This window comes from Strigops habroptila, chromosome 2 (assembly GCF_004027225.2).
Source record: "Strigops habroptila isolate Jane chromosome 2, bStrHab1.2.pri, whole genome shotgun sequence".
In the NCBI taxonomy this organism is placed as follows: Eukaryota; Metazoa; Chordata; class Aves; order Psittaciformes; family Psittacidae; genus Strigops; species Strigops habroptila.
Window position 1 is genome coordinate 45,145,866 of NC_044278.2, and position 19,139 is coordinate 45,165,004.

At 43.1% G+C, this 19,139-nt stretch overlaps 1 protein-coding gene across 6 annotated transcripts in view; it reads right to left on the reverse strand.

Moving 5' to 3' along the window:
- Positions 1-19,139, reverse strand: part of NHS (NHS actin remodeling regulator) — a 414,042-nt gene that overhangs the window by 9,516 nt on the left and 385,387 nt on the right. For 4 of the 6 annotated variants that reach the window (XM_030475083.1, XM_030475091.1, XM_030475098.2 and 1 more), the window contains 5 exons: positions 17,170-17,322; positions 14,681-14,814; positions 6,027-6,089; positions 3,598-3,790; positions 220-351 (listed from right to left, as the gene is read on the reverse strand). In XM_030475083.1, coding sequence (XP_030330943.1) covers positions 220-351; positions 3,598-3,790; positions 6,027-6,089; positions 14,681-14,814; positions 17,170-17,322 — 675 coding nt within the window. The other 2 variants (XM_030475118.1, XM_030475109.1) reach the window with 2 other exon arrangements.

Sequence of the window (19,139 nt, forward strand, 5' to 3'; positions counted from 1 at the left end):
GTACATCTATATTACTCAGTAAGGCCCCCGGTCCGTCAAGGCCATATGGAGTAATATAGCTTTGCTTACTGTAGTAAATAAAAAACCAAACCACATAATTCCCAAACTCCACAAGCATTTCAAGGTTTCATTTCTTTGGAAGGATGGCTACCAGATCATATCCCTGTAATTTAAGTTGGTTAGAAAGCTATCTATGGAAGATTTGTATTTATACTACACCTATTTCTTGTTGCACTCTTCTGGGGATGCCAGAGATGGTTTTCCTCCTCCTCAACTTTCGTCTCCGCTGTAGTACAGATTGTGAATGAACAAGAGAGCAGCGTATACTAGCCTCTCTGTCAAAACCAACTCCTGCAACCCATAAATAGGTCTCATTAGGCTTTAGAAATAGTAAACAAATTTTCATGGCTGGAACACAGTGGAGGTATGTGAGCTTGGATTAAGCCTGTGAATAAACATAAGGGAGCCCTTATGCAGCTCTTATGTAAATTATATCACAGTATATCACAGTTTTACATCTACTTCCAGCTCCCCCTCAGCAGCCTGGTCTGCCAAAAATAACAGAAGGCGTAAAAAAAAAAAAAGGGAAAAGAAAAGCAAATCAGAAAGAAAAATAGAGTTGAGAGCTCTTAGTAACCGGGCATCTTTCTTACAGCTATTTATCCATCTGTCATAGGGACAACGACAGTAACTTGCCTGCAAAATGTAATCTGTTCAGCTATAGCCTGACTTATTTTAAGCAACTAAGCATAAGAAAACAATTTAAGGTTTTAACACCATATTGCAGTAGCTGGGCACTTCTTAGGAGACCAATATGCCAAGGGGGCTAACATTTTAAAAAGGAAGGAGACAGCTAAAATGGGGCCGAGTCCCTGTGCAAGTTTAGAGAGCATTCTTCATGACACTGACACATGGCCAAGGGTGACATAAATGGGCAGCTGCTATTTATTTGAGTACATCAGGAAGTGGCCTGATTTTCGCAAGTGCTCAGCACACAGCGGGATGTGTGGGAGTCCACTCTGGGAATCAGCTCATACAGTCAATCAAGATCCTCAGTTTGGATTAAGGAGCCCAAGTTCACAGGCACATTTATTTATGACCACAGCCATACAGAATAGGCCAGAATTCCTCGTTTTCTTTATGTTTCCATGGCATTAAGCACAAGGAAGTGCCTTTCACTTTCTTTTTTACACAGTGTTGTCAAAACAGAATTAAAAGGAGGCCCACCAGAAAATGAGCACCAATCTGCATTGGCTTTTTGCACAACTGTACACTCACGCTCTCTAAAGTTGACATGGGACAGGTTGAAAAAAATGTGCCAGGTCCATAAAAACACTTAACATAAGGATCGCTGGTACAGTGGTTTGTAATCTTAAGAAAAACAAACAAACTAAACCAAACACAAGGAGAAAAAAAAAAAAAAATCCTGATAAGAAGCTCTATTTTAATAGCGTATAATTATAGAAAGCATAATTATACACAGACATACACGTACATATTACACTACGTAACAATGTAGAACATTAAAAAGTAACTTTCTTGTAAAAGTTCTTCTTGAAATCTACTACAGTGAAATAGAGGCTTCAGACAGATGTCCTGTAACCACCATTGCCCCTGGAATAAGCAGAGGAAGAACTTTCTTTAATATGGAACAAAAGTGCTGTAAACTCCAACAACAGTCATTTTCAAAAAAGTGAACATTTCTCAGGGTTGGGAGAAGCTTAAAAAACAAAAAAACAGAGAACTGAAAGCAAACTCTTTGAAACGAAAAAATCAATCAGCATCATTGCTGGTTTTCCAGCAACTGTGAGTTAGCCAAACATGCTCTGTGCGCCAGATGCACGAGGGTCATCTCCGAGAGACAAGTGGAAGAGGGTATATTCTCCCCGTGACGCATACAAATTATTCCCATTAGTGCTAATGAGAATGATACACGTAAACATCCAGAAGATTACATACCATTCTTGATCTGTAAAACTGATCAGTGGAAATTTGGTTCCAATGTATGGCAGGTGGAGTCTAGGCAAAAATGGCTATTACCGGAAAAGTTAACATTGGTCCCAGACCTAACTCTCCTCTGAACTGCATCAGGTGACATTAGCCACATTAGAAAGCCTACACCAGTAAGGGTTCTATATTGAATCTAGAAAGGGCATCAATTTAACACCATCTTTACCTCATGGAAACATGCCACACTATCGGTGACTTTCCATGGGCATTTACAGTGGCAGTGCCCAAGCTGCAACCTCAACCAGCCGGCTCCCAACCTCCAGCCTGGCAGGGTCTATGCGAGTTCTGACAGCCAGTCGCCTTTCCTCCTGTGGAGTCCCGGCCAGCCGGAGGCACTGTCCTGGTGGCAGTGACAGCACTCCTGGCTGCCACCTCTCAAAGCAGGCAGAGCTAGTGGCACGGTGCAGTGTCCCCTCTACTGCTGGGGTGGACGTGAACCGGGACTGTGTTGCCATCACCAGGAGGATTTATACAGCTGATGGTGGAGCTAATGGGGACTTGTCACCATGACACTGTAGGACAGACGTGCTTTAAGCCCAAAAGCCCAGAGCCCCTCAGCTGAGGGCTGAAGCTGCACTGTGGGCATACCCTCCCCAGCACCATGGTGAACCCTGCAGCCTGTCTTGCAGGAAAGTTGGGCACTGCTGTTAGACACAGGCAATGGGATGTGAGGGGCTGTGACCTCTCCCCCAGCCTCCCAATTACTGGGAAAACAGAATTAAATATAAATATTTTCTCTGGGGAATGAAGGCTAACTGAATGCTGCTTCCTTTTTTTTTTTATTGCTTATATTCAAGTCTATAACCATGAAAGTCAGCCCACTTTATGCTCTTACATTGATCAACACTTGGTGCAAAATATTATTGAGGAAAAGTCAGATCAACTTTATGTTTACCATAGCCCTCTGGAAGGAGAGAAAAAGAGAAAAACAGCCTGATTTTTGATTCTGGAAAGAAGTCATCTATCACATTTAGTAAGTAATATACCTGCTAATTCTATTAACAAATTGTCCTTCAAATAAATCTAGTCAAATTTATCCACATGTTATAGAAATAAAAGAAAATGCCATTACTATACCTTCAGCATAGCTGCATGTAAAGAAATCTCAGAGCGATGGTTTGCGTGCTACACAGTCATGCCTCGCATGTTTAAAGCACTGCAAATAGTAGCCTACATTCTCTAGTTTTTCTTCTCCTGCTACACATGATAATCATATGATTAATTTCGGTGGCTTTCTGCATGATTTCAGTCAGCTACATTGAAAAAGTTATTTGAGGTCTTTGTAAATATAGACTGTAGGTTATGTACACAACAAAAGTACATTGTTTATACATGGAACCAGTGTTACATTATACTCTATAACATGAAAATATGGACCAAATTAATCCTAGATGCGGCTTCAGTGACTCCAGTGGTCACGCATGAGGGATGAATTTAGCTCACTGACTTCCAGAAACTAAATCCTCAAGCTAGGGTCTTTGCCCCAGACTGCACAATCGTGTGAGTTCAAATAAATTAAACAAAATAAGTACTTGACCTCCCTTGAACCATGCAATAAATACAAAAAGAAATAGAAGAGATTTGTACCAGTGACATTGATGGGGATAATGCAAGAAGAAATCACTTGGGCATCTTGTTTCATTTTCTCCTCTGGAGTTGGGAGAGGTAGTGCTTTACTCCAGTTGGTTTGTTTATCCAGTGTAGAAGGGATATTGTGTATTGGATTTTTCGGCCTCTGCCCTAACATGACATCTGTATCTTCGTCCTCTGGTGGATGGGACTGCAAATTAATACATTCAAAATCAGTGTCTCCCACTCAGGCACACGAGGGTAATTTTGAAAGAAAGCAGACACACAGATCAGAAATCAATTACAGGGATGCAAGGAGGAATTGTTCTAGCTACGTCACACAGTGCAAGCTATTATCCAATGGAAAAGTAACATTCTGGTAATAGGAGAAAAATACCTCCATATACTGGAACTCAGCATTTTTATAGTGACATTCACAGGACATCTCCTCCGTCAGAAGGGGCACGTCCTGCATCCATGGGTAGCCATTGCAAACGTGCCATCAATTACCATCAGCATTAGACACAGGGGCCCTCATTTGCATCCGCAACCTTTTGAAGACCCAAGTCTACTGATTACTAGTGAGGACTGGTTCCATAGAACCATTCATTTGAGGACAAGCATCAGAAAGCCCAAAGTTTTAACGGAAACCCCTCTGTACTTCAGAAAACCATTTGCATTTCATTTTTACAAACTCAGACCATGAGCAGACCAAAATTACAGCCACCCAGCAGCTGTGCATGGGAAACGGCAGGTATTAACAGTACCAGGGCAGGAGGACAGTGGCCAAAGAGAAGAGTAGCCACCACCAGAAGAAATTCAGAGGGTTATTTAGAAACCATGCGCATTTTTACAGCATGATATGAGAAGCTCTAGATACGGAAGATAAAGAAACAGAGAGAAAAGTAAACTGCATAGAAGAAACACAGATGATTTGTTTTCTTTTAGAAGAAAAAACAAATCCCCCAACACCACCATGTCTTTCAAAGCCACTATCATTTCATCTAAATTAATCATCAGAAATAAATTAAGCATAATTTCATGTGGTGCTGGCTACCAACTCGGGTTTGGGGGCCTCTTTGTTTGCAAAAAAAGTTTCTGTTTAAATTCAAAGGGATGGACGAGAGAAACACCTACCTTTTTCTGCCTAATTTCCCTCCCTCTTTCCATTAATACATTCTTCTATAAGCTGTGATAACTCTTCGAGCAGCCCAGGACATCCATCTGCCTCTCGGATTTTAAAAATGAAGTGCAATCCCTTTCAGCCCAGCTTTCTCTTCAGTCCTGAATTCCCAGCTGCTTAACTACCAGCCTTCCCCCTCACGCCTGCTGTTTACACTTCATTTGCCAGTTTTAGTTTTGGTAGCAAACATGGTGAAGATAAAATATTACTCCTCAGCTCCTTGGCAGGGCGTTGAGCAGGCGGGTGTTGAACACCGCAGGATCACACCCGGGCTGCCATTGTAGTTCTGCCATTCCTCCACCCAGGCTCCTCACAAATCCCGGCAGAATTAACCGTCTCAGGCTTGCCAAACAGCATTTACGCCCCGGCCCCAAAAGCGTTTAAGATCTTAACTCAGCAGCTACTATTTAAACTGTTGGAGGGCACTTACTTACCTCGCCAGTGTCACCTCCCGCAGCACCCCCAGACCTGAGACAACGCACGTTTCCTCCTCCTCCCGCCCGCAGAAACCCCCTTTTCCCACGTAGGATTTCAGTCAAACATCACAGCCTTCTTTCTGCCTGCAGCTTTTGTGCCGATCCCCGGCAGACGTGAATAGCTCATATAAACTTCAAGCACAAAAGACTTTGTTTCCTAGGTAACTTCCCCCCCCAAAAGTTCGTCGCATGCATGCAAAAAAACCAACCCTTGCACAGATGCACGGACACATGCACACACACACACACACACACACACACACACACTGAGGCTGCATTTGTTGCCCATCCCTCCCCTGGATGGCAATGAGGCGCTGGACAAAGCGGGCGAAGTGACCCTGGCTGCCAGAGCTCCTCCTCTCCAAACAGTGGCATCACCACAGGGCCAGAGAATAAATACCCGCTGTCATGCTGGCATTGCCTGAACAATTTCTTACCGTACAAAAAAAAAAGGGGGGGGGGGGGGGCAGTTTGGCAAAAACATTACAAGAGAATGAAATGCAATCGCTAATGCTATCGAGTCTGTCCCGATTCAGGCCTTCTAAAGGTGGCGATAGGAGGACGTGGCCCTTGTGGCCGCAAGCTCCTGAAACCCATACAAGGTTAAGAATGAAAGAAGGGGAAAGAAAGAAAAAGTTATTATTGTGTCTTACTGACATGAGAAAAACAGAAAAGGCTTCTTTTAGCGCAGTAAAGTTAGCAAGTGAAAAGCAAGCAAGAGGAAGGGTTAGGATCTGGAAGGGAGTGAGACAGGGCTGTTAATTGAGGATTGCTTGTTTTTCCAGTACCTTTCTACTCCAGGGGGTCATGTGGCAACACTCAATTGGGGAGGGCGAGCGGGTGCTGTTAAACTATAAATGTGAAATGTAAAAAAAAAAAAAAAAAAAAAATTCAAATTAAAAACATACACAAGACGTTTCTGGTTAAAGCACATCATTTTTGTCTGGATAAATTAGCATCAGAGGCAAAACGAGTTGAGATTTCCTCCCTGTTTCCTACCGGTGGGTTTGCTCCCCAGAACAGATCACTTCTCTACAAAATGCAGCTCAAGCAACTGTGCCCATAGAGTGGTCTGGATCCCTGTGAAGTCTGTGCTGATTTTGCCTACTCAGACTAGAGAAAACTGCAGTGAAATTGGTCTAAACTCCTTGTATAGACATGCTTAAATTGTCCCAAGAATGGCTTGTATTGATTTGTTAACTCAAACCGTGTACTGCCTGGAGCTGAAGCAGTGCAAGGCACATATCCAATTACATTATAAATGATCTATTTCATAATATAAGGGAAATTTTTTTCATGACGTATGGAAGCAATGGGTATAAATAATGCTGGTCCTGAGGGTGATTTATCAAATACATTGATTGTTAAGGTTTTCTGACGTTATCATTACATCTCTAAGGTTGCAATCATTGTGTCAGGGTGACACTGGCAAATTGGCTTTTTGTTACTTTTTATTATGCTTGAAAGGACAAACAGTGATGCCCACAACACCCTGGGGTTCACTGAATCCCTGAACCTCCAAAATCCTCTTCTGGCAGAAACTCTCTTGCAATGTCCTGTTTTCACAACCAAGGCATGAAGGATGACTTCTTTTGAAATAGGAAATAAGAAAAAAAGGGGGGGGGGGGGGGGGGCGATAAAGAAAACAGGTCTGTTGATCACACTGGAAAGCTCCAGCATGTATTTCTCGTTGGCGTTTATTATATCCACTTGCATTAGTTAGCAAATTTGACAAATAAAAGCCTATGAACATTTTTCCTCTCAGTCATTATCAGCACCACTGTGATAGGTGAACCACAAACGTCAGATAGAAAGACTGCATTTTATGGTCGTCCTGACAAAAAAAAAAAGCCGTGGTGAGTCTCAAAAGGTCCAATTCTCTGTCTTGTCTGACTCTCTTCCTAGACATCTCCTGCTTTGCCCTGGTTCCTTGTGCAGGACTAAAACCATGGGAAGCCTCCAGATGAGCTGCCCATAAGCCTTACTGGAAAGCAGAGTGGGGAAATCAAAAGAGGACTGTTGCCAGTTAATGTTTCCAGCAGGTTAGTTTCAACCCATGTCAGTGCAAACAGTTCTTCTAAGCTGGGAAAAGTCCTTATCACAGGAAGAACACCGCTATTCATGAAATAAAGGCTGTGGAGATACTGAATTCATCAACCAGTTCAGTCTACTCTTTAGATACCCAAGGATGATTTCAGTCTAGGTCCTCCAGCTGATTTTCCTGTCACCTGCCTTGAGCAGGTTAACTGCAGTTAATGTGATCAGGATTTGAACTGAAGTTCAGCTTCCCCATGGAAGGTATCAGAGGATCTCTGGGGAGGGTCCAGACAGTGGGAGACAAATGCTGCTGAGGTGACGAGTTCAGGAGATGAAAATCTTTGCAATGTCCCACAAAGGCCTATCTATGATGGTCTTAGTCAGCGCACAAGGAGAAGAGCATGGGAGGGATCCTCCACCCCAAGCTCTAAGCACAGCTGCATGCAGAAACCACTCAGGGCCAAACCTCCTCAGAAGAAACAGTGGGACCTTAGCCTAGGAGACAATAGTATGGGCTACAGACAACTGAAGCAACTTCTGGCTATCCATTTGTCTGTCCTTTTGGTGCAGGGCTTTCCTAACTCTCTCACATGCCGCTCTGCCTGATGCCTCCAAGAAAACACCCATCCAGTTACATGTACCCCCAGCCACCATTTTATGTGCCAAAATCTCAGGTCCCTGTTTGAGCATGGCAGGACAAACTTCCTAGGTAGGTTCCTACCATGAAAAGATAGGACAAGAATGGAGGTGACCAGCAAAATTTCAGCTCCTGCTGTCACACTGCTGCTCCTGTAAAAGCCACCGATAGCCACACCAAGGAGTCTCAAGGTCACTTACTGCCCATTCTTGTGCAATGCCCATGGTGGGGCAGCGAAGGAATGGTGGGGTACAGCAGCAGACTCATCATTTCGACATCTCCACACTGTGGAAGGGAGAGAGCTGCCATTCTCCAAATTTTCTCATTCACTCAGAAGACCAGAATATCTCTAAATGTCCTGAGTAAACACATAATTAAGCAAGAAATTATTATTATATACCCAAGGCTGTTCTGGTCTGATGGGCAAATCTATAGCCAGGCAGTTTTCAAAGTGGATTTCTTTTGTGTGGGTGTGCTTGGCAAACAGCAACGATGGTAATCAATCTGTTAAATACAAAGCCAGAATACTTTAAATAGGCATTTTTCTTTAATGGGCTAAGATTGCTTTGAAACCAAACTGGTGAGTAGTTGCTCAAATAGGGATTTATTCTGCAGTCACTGGCAAATGCGAGCATCTTTATTTTCTGAGCTATCCCACCAACTTCACTTGCAGAGGCTTCTGTGCACTACAACAAAAAAATCACATGTCCAAGTCCGACCTAGTCAACAAGGCTTCCCCTATAGAGAAAATGGCATTGTTGCAGAACAATTCAGCTTTCCTTCATTCAGCATTTAGCTCTGGGTGAGATGAAGGACCTCTGAACACTCCCCCCACTAATTTTAGGAAGAGCTTAGCGTTACTTGCAGGTACAGTAACAGGACAAAAATGCCACTTCAGCCCCTCTTCTGTTTTCCATCCCCCAGTGCCTTGAGATGCCACTGTTGTCTGGGATCTTTAAGATTTAACGGAAGACTAGTGCAAGAAGTATTTGCATTAAAGCATGTACCTAGTCTGCCTTACCTATAGTGACAGCATTACAGGACATACCTGGGCTTTCACAGTTAGTGCACAGGGCATACTGAACACAGTGCAATGGCAAAAGGAAAAACATAAACCCAAGAATAACGAACTAGTTCTTCTTCAGGTAATTAAAGTTGTCTTGAGAATGCTAAAGCAAGAGCATTTATCCTCAACATGTTTGTCAAATTTAGGCATGGCTGAGTTGATTCCTTACCCCTCAGCTGTGTTTGACCATGTAGGTAAGGTGTTACCTCAAAGGAAATGAGGGTGGCAGAGTCCCAACCCCCAGCAGCACAGGTCCAGTGCTGGCAGAGCTAACACAGCCTTGATGAGGGCAGGAGATGGCTAGCAGCACAGCACTATTCTCCAAAGGATTATTTTTGACTCCTGCCACCTAAAATTTGTAGCTAACAAAAAGCAGAACGGATCAATGTTATTTCCGACTTCAGGCTTCTATAGCACCAGGTAGGGGAACTCTCCTTCCCAGGATGACCTTATGAATAAAGTGGGTGATATTCACCCAAGCAGAGCATTTGCATTTAGCTTCAGACTTTGCAAGCTTCATATATGGTCCATTTTCAGCAGTGAACAGAACATACACACAGGATGCTTTCACCTTACGTGGCAAAAATAATATGTACGTATTAACAGTACCTCCTGACTTCTTGTTTGAAAGCAATCATTCACGTACTGGAAAGGTAACATGTAGAATAAGTGTGAACTAGTGTTTAATCCCACATTCATGAGTCAAGTACTGACTCCTTCTGCGGTCCTGGGTGAAACCTCCGTGTCTCCCTTTCTCTGCCTGTAAAACAGAGAGCTTGCTGCTTCATTAACTCATATGAGTTACGGAAAATGCTATTGATTTACATGTCGGAAAAAATTAAACGCCTGGGAAAAAGAGAAGAAATACTAATAAAAAGTTAGCAGCTTTCCAGTGTTTTCAGAGCACGGTTGACTATTTAAGTTGACTATTTAACTAGGAATTAACATTCGTACCTATACAGCAGCTTTCTTACCCAGTCAACTGATGCTGAAGAGAAGATAATGGAAATATTTCTGACCATGTTATTTCTGCTGTAAACCACAATCCTGCTCACCTGCCTGCTCCCAATGTTTATGTTACCATATGTTTAATTCTGCTCAAGTTTTTATTATATCTGCTTGTGGGTGTTTTCTCTTTTGAAGCATCACAAATGCGATCTGTTAAACTACTGACAATCCTTTAATGATTAATGTACTGCTCCAATGTTTTGACAAGGTAAAGACAAAATGAAGACGTGTTTTCTGACAGAAATCACACATGGCGTTCCATCAGACAAAGGTACAAAATAATCATCTCACAATACAGGGTAGTTGGTATTAGGCTCATCGCACAAATAGTGCAATAGATACATACATATATATTAATTCATTCTGATGTATAATGCCAGAAAGGTTTTATTTCAAACAGCTGCAGGCAGGATTTGCACACAGAAAGTGCAGAGCCCAACTTGCGCCTTAACTCACTTATTTTATTTGAGGCTTTGTATGTCTTCAGCACAAAACTATGTGAAAGTCAGTACATTCAGTTGTACTTCCCTTTGCTGTACACAGCATCCTAAAGCGGACCATAGAGAATATTTTTTAACTGGCGTGGAGTAAAATAAAATTACCCATTGCATTATTTTCTCTTCACATTTGCTCTAGCTGAGGTCTCAGGGAGAGGCAAAGCCTGGCTGGAAAACAACCTCCTCCTTCTTGTCCCTTAGATTTCTGCTCAGATTATAATTATGAAAAAACTGACACTGAACTTTGTACAATTGTGAGCATGAATTTCCAAATAGTAAGTTCCTTGCTTCATCTCCCTTGTTTTATTGTAACAGCTGTGCCATGAGTGGTTTGAGAAAGTGTGGTCCCATGACATTCTGAACTTGAACACTGAGATTTTGGAGCCTGGCCAGATGGACTTGGGAAAACCAGAGAAATAAAAAACTGCTTACAAAATGAAAGAGAAGGCTGAAATGCAGTTAGAATGACACAGCATCTTCGCACTCAACAACTGGCCTCAGCAGTGCTACAGGCAGGGTTGTCATGGGAACATGTGTAAGGAACATTTCCTTCGTTTTATGAAGTCCATAATTTCCTTGTACTCTCCCCAGATTATTTGTGGTTTGTTTCATTTTGTTGTGGGTTTTTTTTCTTCATTGGCAAAAATGCCTGAATGAATGATACTCATGAATGTGTTTGGTTGTATAGTTCTTTTGTGTAGAGAGTGACTAAGTATGCCAGAGTTTTTCAGCTTTAAAAATTAATGACTGAGATGGATAGGAAAGTAAAATCATGTCTGCAAAACCAGAAGGAGTGTGGAGAGAGGGAATGTGGAAGCAATGCTTACTGCTTCTCACAGTCTAAGAACTAGAAGTGAGGCATCAGGTTTGAAACAAACAAAAGATAAATTTTCATATAGATTGTTAAAATTGTCACAGGATGCTGTTGAGTCCCAAGGTGTAAATTTGCTAAAAAAAAAAAAAAAGAATAGTAGATTAAGCAAGTCTCAAAATCAAGGCAGACAGGTTCCTTGGTGGTTATTATTCTGTGTTTGACCTCTGGCTCAGGAGCTCATGAAGGCTCTGTAACCAATTTCTGTATGAAACTAGAAGGATAAATCATGGGATGATAAACTGTATAAACCATGCCCTGCTGTTTTACTGCTTCCTGAAGGATCCCTTCTAGCCTCTGGGCTAAGTGGACCTTTCATCAGACAAATCAGGGCAGTTCCTGTAACAAGAGTGGACTATAAAGCTAACTCCAAACTTGTCTTTGCTGGGACACAAAAGATCCTATATCATTTCTAGTTCTCTACTTCTTCTCCATGAAAAAATGATCTTGTGATGGAACAGTCCAAAATGTTCCTCCAGACCTATTTTTATTGGCATTAGTCGCTTTGCGCTTGAATTCATTTGGTCTTTCTTGGAATTTGTGGGACTTTGGCATCTTCTTCCTTGTAAAGATAGTCATGCTTAAAAGTGAATCTTCATCTGTTGTGGTTGATTTTCTCTAGCACAATATACAAGATCTTTGGAAAAGCTCATAGCCACCCAATTGGTAGCAATAAAAACAGCTGCCAAAAGGTATAAATATGGAAGCTTTGGCTGGTCTTAGGCACAGGTTGCCTGTTTTTCAGTAGCTTTCAGTAGTGATAGTTCTCACAGGTCACACGGTGGAAATCTGAACATTTCTCGAAATCAAGCCATTTATTTCAGTACCTTAATGTATGCATTTAACTTAGTCAGTTTGGAAAAGTCAGATCCTGTAACTTTTAAAAATTTCCCAGCTTCTCATTGATCCCTTTCCTAACTTAAAAGAAACAATCCCTTCCCTAATTCATAAGAAACACAGAAAGGGGCTTTTATTGTTGTCTAGTACTGCTTTCACCAGCACCTTCCCAATGCATCAGAAAAGTGGAATACATGATGGACTACTATGCCATGAATAAAAATTCTTGTGAGATTTAACATCTTTAGTTCATTGATGAATACAATAGGACTGGAATCAGATATCAAACATTACCGGCAGTCCCTGAAGTAGATATGCATTTGCAGATGGCAAAAACCTTATGCCAAAAAGGGCAAGCTAGCCAATAACAGCATTCTCAACTTTCTCTCATAATGGTATCATTAAGTAATGAAGGCTGGCACAATATCAATTAGCTGTTCATTGTTGCAGTGTCCTGTCAAAGTCTCTTATTAACCTTCTGCCAGACAGAACATTCACGTGCACCTTCATCTTGCCTTATTTTCTCTGATTTTTAGAGTTGCCTCACGAACAAGGAGTGCTCTCAGAAATAGTCAAAGCACTTTGAAGTACTCTGGCCTTGGTGTATTTGTAATTACCAAAGCAGAATGTTGCCAGATGCCTTGAACTCAATAGGACAACAGCCTCCAAGCAGCTATTTTTTCCTTAGGGGAACACTGAACCTGGTCAGCTTCCAAAAAAAGGTCCAATATGGGTGGCACAAAGCTTAATATTTTTCTTCTTGAAAAGAAGGTGGACTTGCTGATAAAGCCAAGACATCTGCATTCAGCATGACTTAATTTTGCCAACTACTACAGGACTCAGAGGGTTGCTCACTATTTATTATTATTTTGTGCTCCACAGATGGAAGTAATGTCTAAAATGCACTGGTTGTTTTCCAAACACAACAAAGATTCAGGCCTTTCGCCACTGAGTATGCAATTTCAAAAGGCATGCCTTGTTACCCATCCGATACTAAGAGAACTTTGTGCCCAATATACTGTCCAAACTATTATCTGTAACTAGTTCTGATCCACGTGACATGGAGTCACCTCTCCTCTACCTTTCAGTGACCCTACAACAGCACTAGGCTTTGATGATGACTTAGAAAGAAAAAACAGGTAAGGCTGTTTCTCCTTTCTGTCTTCCAGTTCTTTTCTGTGCTTTTCTTTTCTATCCCTTAACATCAGGATATTTTCCTTCAGTTGAATCATAAGGCCTGCAAATTTAATCAGTTCAAAGCCCGCAGTGATGGTGATGCTTCCCTTGAAATTATGCAGATAAGCAGCCAAAAAGCCAGAATAGTCAAACTAATCAAAACCTTACCATGCATTTCCTGCTTTCAAATGAGAAACAAAACTTCTTATGACTGGCTAGCTGACATTTTGGTCCCTGGACAAGTGCTTTACACTGTGATACATTTACCACTACGGGATTTCTAAATGGTTAGTATAATGGATTAGGATAAATATACTTGCATTTTTAAGCTAAGTAAGTGCGATTCATAGCTACATACTTATAATGTGCTCATGGGGATAGCGTCTCTGTAGGTGCCAGTATCCATGTAGCTGCAGATGCAGGACAGATCTACCCCTATACTGAGGGCTGGCATTACAACTTGACTTAAAAGTCAAATCCAGGTCTGACTTGTGGAGTTTAAACTGGTTTGAGGAATGCAATGGCTCTTAGTGGGGAGCAGAATGTAGCTACTATGGCACTTTTCATAGGTCAAACACTCAAAGCCACAGAGGTACCAAAGTCCTGAAACCAGTGGGAATTATGGACCCAGTCAGAGTTAAATTTGTGGATCTGGTGCATTTTCTTTAACAATGATAAACACCATACTGTCAACCCCAATTTGATTTCAAAATAGTGCAGCAGTGGCAAGTCAGCACAGACATACAGGACATACAAGACCAGCTCTTCAGCTGGAATTCTTACTTGGCTGGCTGCAAGGACATATGTGATATGAAGCATCTGAAAAAACTGTATGGAGATGGATAGTGCAGAACAGGACTGTTACCCATATACACATGTGAAGTGTTGTTCCTTGTAGCTGAAGCAGTGCTGCTGAGGCTATCTGCACACATGTGAGCCTCAAGACAGCACTCAAAGCCCTCGAATTCTTGGCTCCTGGCAGTGCTAATGCCAAGGCTGAAATTACAGCACTTTTGCAAATCACAGGAGGGTTCTGGAGGTGCTACCTAAAGCAGGAGGGAAGAATGTGAAGCACTGTGAGGAAAAGTGTGAGAATGGGCTGGCCACAGGAGAAATATAAAAGGTTTCTCAATGGAAATGTCCATCCTGGAGCTGGCTGCTGTAAGCTGTAACCTTCGTTATGCTGCCAACAGTCAGCTGTGTTGTACCTGCACAGGCTTGGGTTGGGGCACTTGTGAAGCACTGTCTGTCACATTTAGGTCCCTTAAAGCTAATAACATGTTTGTGTGTGGTAACCGTAGTGAAAGACTTACTGGTAGCAAGTGTCGGTCCTTTATCGCTTGCCTCTTTTGACTGCAGATTGCAGGGAAGGGAGGAAAGGGAGGAGCCACCACAGCAATGGGGCCTTGCACTTTTTGCTCTCTCTTATCACCTCGGCTTCGGTGTTCTGTTTTGGATGAGAAAGGAGACATAAGTCTTTCTGACTGTTAAAAACATATAAACAGCACAACAAAGACACAAACAGGATGTGGACTTCAAAGATGAAGGTCCTCCTCTTCCACACTGACCAGTACCTATGATCCCTGTTGCAACTGAAGGGGGCAAGCACTTATTGGACATCCAAGCCCCTGGAAGAATAATGCTCATACAACACACCCCAGGATGTGCACTGGAGCTGAATTGTCCCCAAATGGGATTTATACCCTTTATGCCAAGTGACAAAGGAGCTACCTTCTAAGCACTTGGGACCCAAGTCCTGATTCCCAATGGGAACCTGCAGCTCCTGGTGCCTCGAAACATCAAGATGTGGTAATGCTTGCACTCTACCGATGTGAAATACATCCCTCTGAGGGGAAAGAAGGAAACACAGCTCTGGGTAGGGTTTCCTTCCCTGGCTGCAGGGTAGTGCCGGGTCCTGAGCATTAGCTTGACATTGTGAAGGTTGTTGCAGTGGCAGTTCTGTGTCCCAGCATGAAGAAGATCATCCTGGAAAAGTTGAAATGTCTCTTGGCCCACAGGACCCTTCCTTCACCGTGGGCTTACAACACGCAGCCCTTTTCCAGCATGAGTCCCAAGTCTCTGAAACCTTCCAAGTGAATGGGAGAATGCTCATGGACTTCCCATCTCTAATTTTAAGTGACAGTTAGATAATTACTGTTTGCACAGAGTGCTTCTGGAAGGAGATGACAGATTTACCGGATGAACATAGCTATGATCCAGCCAACAATGTTTGCTGCTAGCATAGCTGTTTTCTAATCTAATGTTTAGTTTTAATTCTGTATAAACAGATAAAGAGAGGATTAAATTCTGGTAGAAAAAATAAATGAGACACAATAAACATGTTTAGGGGAAATTTCAGATTATATTTTCACTCCCGTATATGCAGTTATTAGCAAAATAAAATAAATCAGCACGTGACAAGTTACCTGCTGAACCCGCACAGCTGCCGTTAAACGTGGAGGACGGGAAACTGCCAAAGCTGAGATTTGTAACCTTAAAATGATGAGGCATTTTCTGACAGTTGCCTTCCCGTGCTGCTGTCAGGATTGCTCCTGCCCACAAGGTGGCAGGCAGAGATCAGCCTGGTCCCGGGACAACTGCAAAGCAGAGCTGCTAAAGAGCAGAAAAGCCAGCTTCTGCTCTAACACTACTGTCATTGCAATTCAGCTGTACCGCTCTCTGCAGCGCTATGAAGATGTACTGCACCCACAGTGTGTTCCTGAGCTAAAATCTGCGGAGACGGTCAAATGTGGTAATTAATTGGAATGTTTTATCCAGCTAGCAGATGCTTTGCAGATCCAAGTAATCGATTATTATTATAACCTGGTAACAATAATAAATGAGCAAGGCAATGATAGCTGTTGGTGCAAAACACTTCCAACACAGGATGCTGCTGCTGAACATTCTGAGGGTGACCTGCATGGATTTTCTCCTTCCTTATGGCACAGAAGAAAGACAGGCTTGTTTGCTTACTTTTACTTGCTTCCGGTAAGGATTTTTTCCCTTGGTTAGGTTCCCAGTGAAAACTGACCTTTCCCCGTCTTTTACCTTCCCTATAGTGTGCTGCTGTAGGGCCATCCAGACATTTGCACCTCGTAAATTCCCCTCATGGCAGGGATCCAGGAGCCTGGTTATGACCTTGATTGCTCCCGCTTCCTCCCTGTGTGGAATGATTTGGTTTTGAGGCTACAGGTCTCCAGTCTGTTAGTCAACATCAGGAAGTGTTCTCTGGACTGGGGAGGGGACACCTGCCTGATCCTTCCAAGCTGTTCAGGGCACCACCTGGCTTTCAGCTGCCACCCTTGAAGGATGCAGGTCTCCCCTAGTGCAGTCAACTAGGTCTCTGTGGAGACTCTGTAATACCATGGGGCTGCAGTTTCAGCCCTTGGGAAGTTAAATCTTATCTGCCCTGGAGGTGAGACACTGTTTAACATCTGTTCAGTGAAGAGAGACAAGATGGCCTTGTTGAAACATTCAGTTCCTCCATCCTTTTGAGGTCACTGCATGGATTTGCTCACACGATTCCACTTTCATGGGAAACATATAAACCAAGAATGTGAAATGGAAAAGTAGAAAGTTCTTTTCAGCTCTCCTCTAGTAATCATAAACAAGCTGAAGAGGGCAAAAGCCTTTTTACTGCTACAGTTACATCTTCAGCTTTATTTCTTAGCCTGAGTACCTCGGTCTCAGTGGAGACCACTGCCCACAGCCCAGTGGCACAGCCTGAGCACCCTGCTGCTGCCTGGAGGGGATCGTGGAGAGGTGTCATGAGCATGGAGCCAGAGTGTGTGCAAGCACCTACCTCTGCGCAAGGCCCGCAGGTGCTGCTTGGCGTGGTGGTGCAGCTCCTCCACGCAAGGTGGTCTGGTGGATGGGAGGAAGATGTTTCTTTGCTGATGCCAAGGTGCTCGGTAATAGACACTCAGTTTGCTCTCTGCATCCAGGTTGGAGACAGCTGTAGGATAAAAACGGAGTGCAAGGTAAGGCTCCTAGCCTGTCTTACATCAACCTAGCTACAAAGCAAAGGCTCTCGATTAGAACAGCATTGCCAAGAACAAGTACTGGGGATGTTACAGCACCTCTCCTCCCGCCAAACAACGGTGACCATTATCTTCTCTGTGTTCCCATACCACAACTACACAACTCAGCATTTAGACAACGTGCTTTTCCCAGATTGCAAATGGCTCTATTGAGGCAAGAAGGCGCAATGATACTCTATCGATGTTAAATACATGGACTAAAGGGATAATAACTTTATAGATAGCAAAATGAAAGCACAAAGAAGCTATGCAACCTTCCCGCAGTGGCATTTTGAGCAAGGGCAGAGGGAGGAATGGGTCTTCCATTTACCCATTCTCCTGCCAATATGCTCTTTCACTATATCATGTTGCACATGACTGATTTCTGACACAGGTTGCTAGCTTATTGTCTTCCAACACGTAATGATTGAGATTAACTGTCCACCCTACTGAGCGACTTTAACTGTCACTTATCAAAAGAGGTTGCCTTAACAGACAGGGACTTCTAAAGGACAGGAACACTTCAATTCCTCTACAGAAGTCTGCCTCTGAAAGTTACATGAACCAAGTCCACTAAAGGTTTGAGAGAATTTCTCCAGAGAGATGTGTCCAGCCGTAGCGTATGCAGTAGTTAGCTTTCCAAGCGCCAAAGCAGGAGAGGAGGGTCATGCCAGCACTCTGCCCTGGCAGGATGCATGGAGCAGGCTTGTCCCATCTGTGCTCAGCAGCCCACTTAATGCAGCACAGTGGGAGGCCAAGCGAAAGAAAGGGGTTTGCAGCAAGATGTCCACAGCAGGATGTTATCTCCAGCCAAGAAACTATCACGTTTTGGGGCTCTCATCTATTTTCCATGTTTTCACACTCTCCGACTTGCAGGAGCAGTTGCCATTTTTCAAGAAGGAGTCAGTACGACATGTCAGAGAGCTGCCCTCTGTTGGAGATGCTTTACTCTAATGCAAAACAACATTCACTTGGGCCGAAGGCATACCAGTGCTTTGTATAGAGAAAGGAACTGGGAAAGTACAGTAGGAGAAGAAGAAGGAGGGAGCACACACAAGTAAGAGATACCTAGGAACCATGCTGCCATGTGCAGGATGCTGACAGATTTTATCAGTTTCTTTGCTAAGAAAAAAACCCCGTTCACAAAACTTTGTGGGTGTGGAAGTCATGATAGAAGGTGGTATAACATGGTGATAGACCAGCTGAAGTTCAGGTTCTCAGGGCACCACCAAAGGCACCTCGTACTCTGTGTCCAGTTGGCAGCCTTGCTTTGCTGCTCAGTGGATTTTTGCAGGTGAGATTTCACCCAGTTTACAGCACGTTTGCAGTGCTGCTCCATGCAACTGGTCATGGCACTACTGCAAGGAACGGCAGCAGGGTGAAGAAAAAAAATGATTGAAAGTGCAGGGGAGTTGTAGGGTGTGTTATGGCAACCTGTAGCTGTTTGTTCATTGTGAGGATTTACTAATTAAATTACTGACATTGTAATAACATTATGTTGCCAAATCACAAGCAGAGCTTTTGATGGCTTGTCTGTCTGTCACTACTGCAAAAGGTGAATATTTCACTAGCACTACGTCTGTTTTACAGACTGGGTACTGAGACACAAGGCAACTTGCCCCGATCTGCTCTGAGCCACGCTGCCTCCTTGGGGAGCGCAGGACAAAAATCTATGATAGTAATGATACCACACCCATTCTTTCTGTCGCTGAGGATATGAGATATTCATGATCACAAATTGTACCCTGGAGGC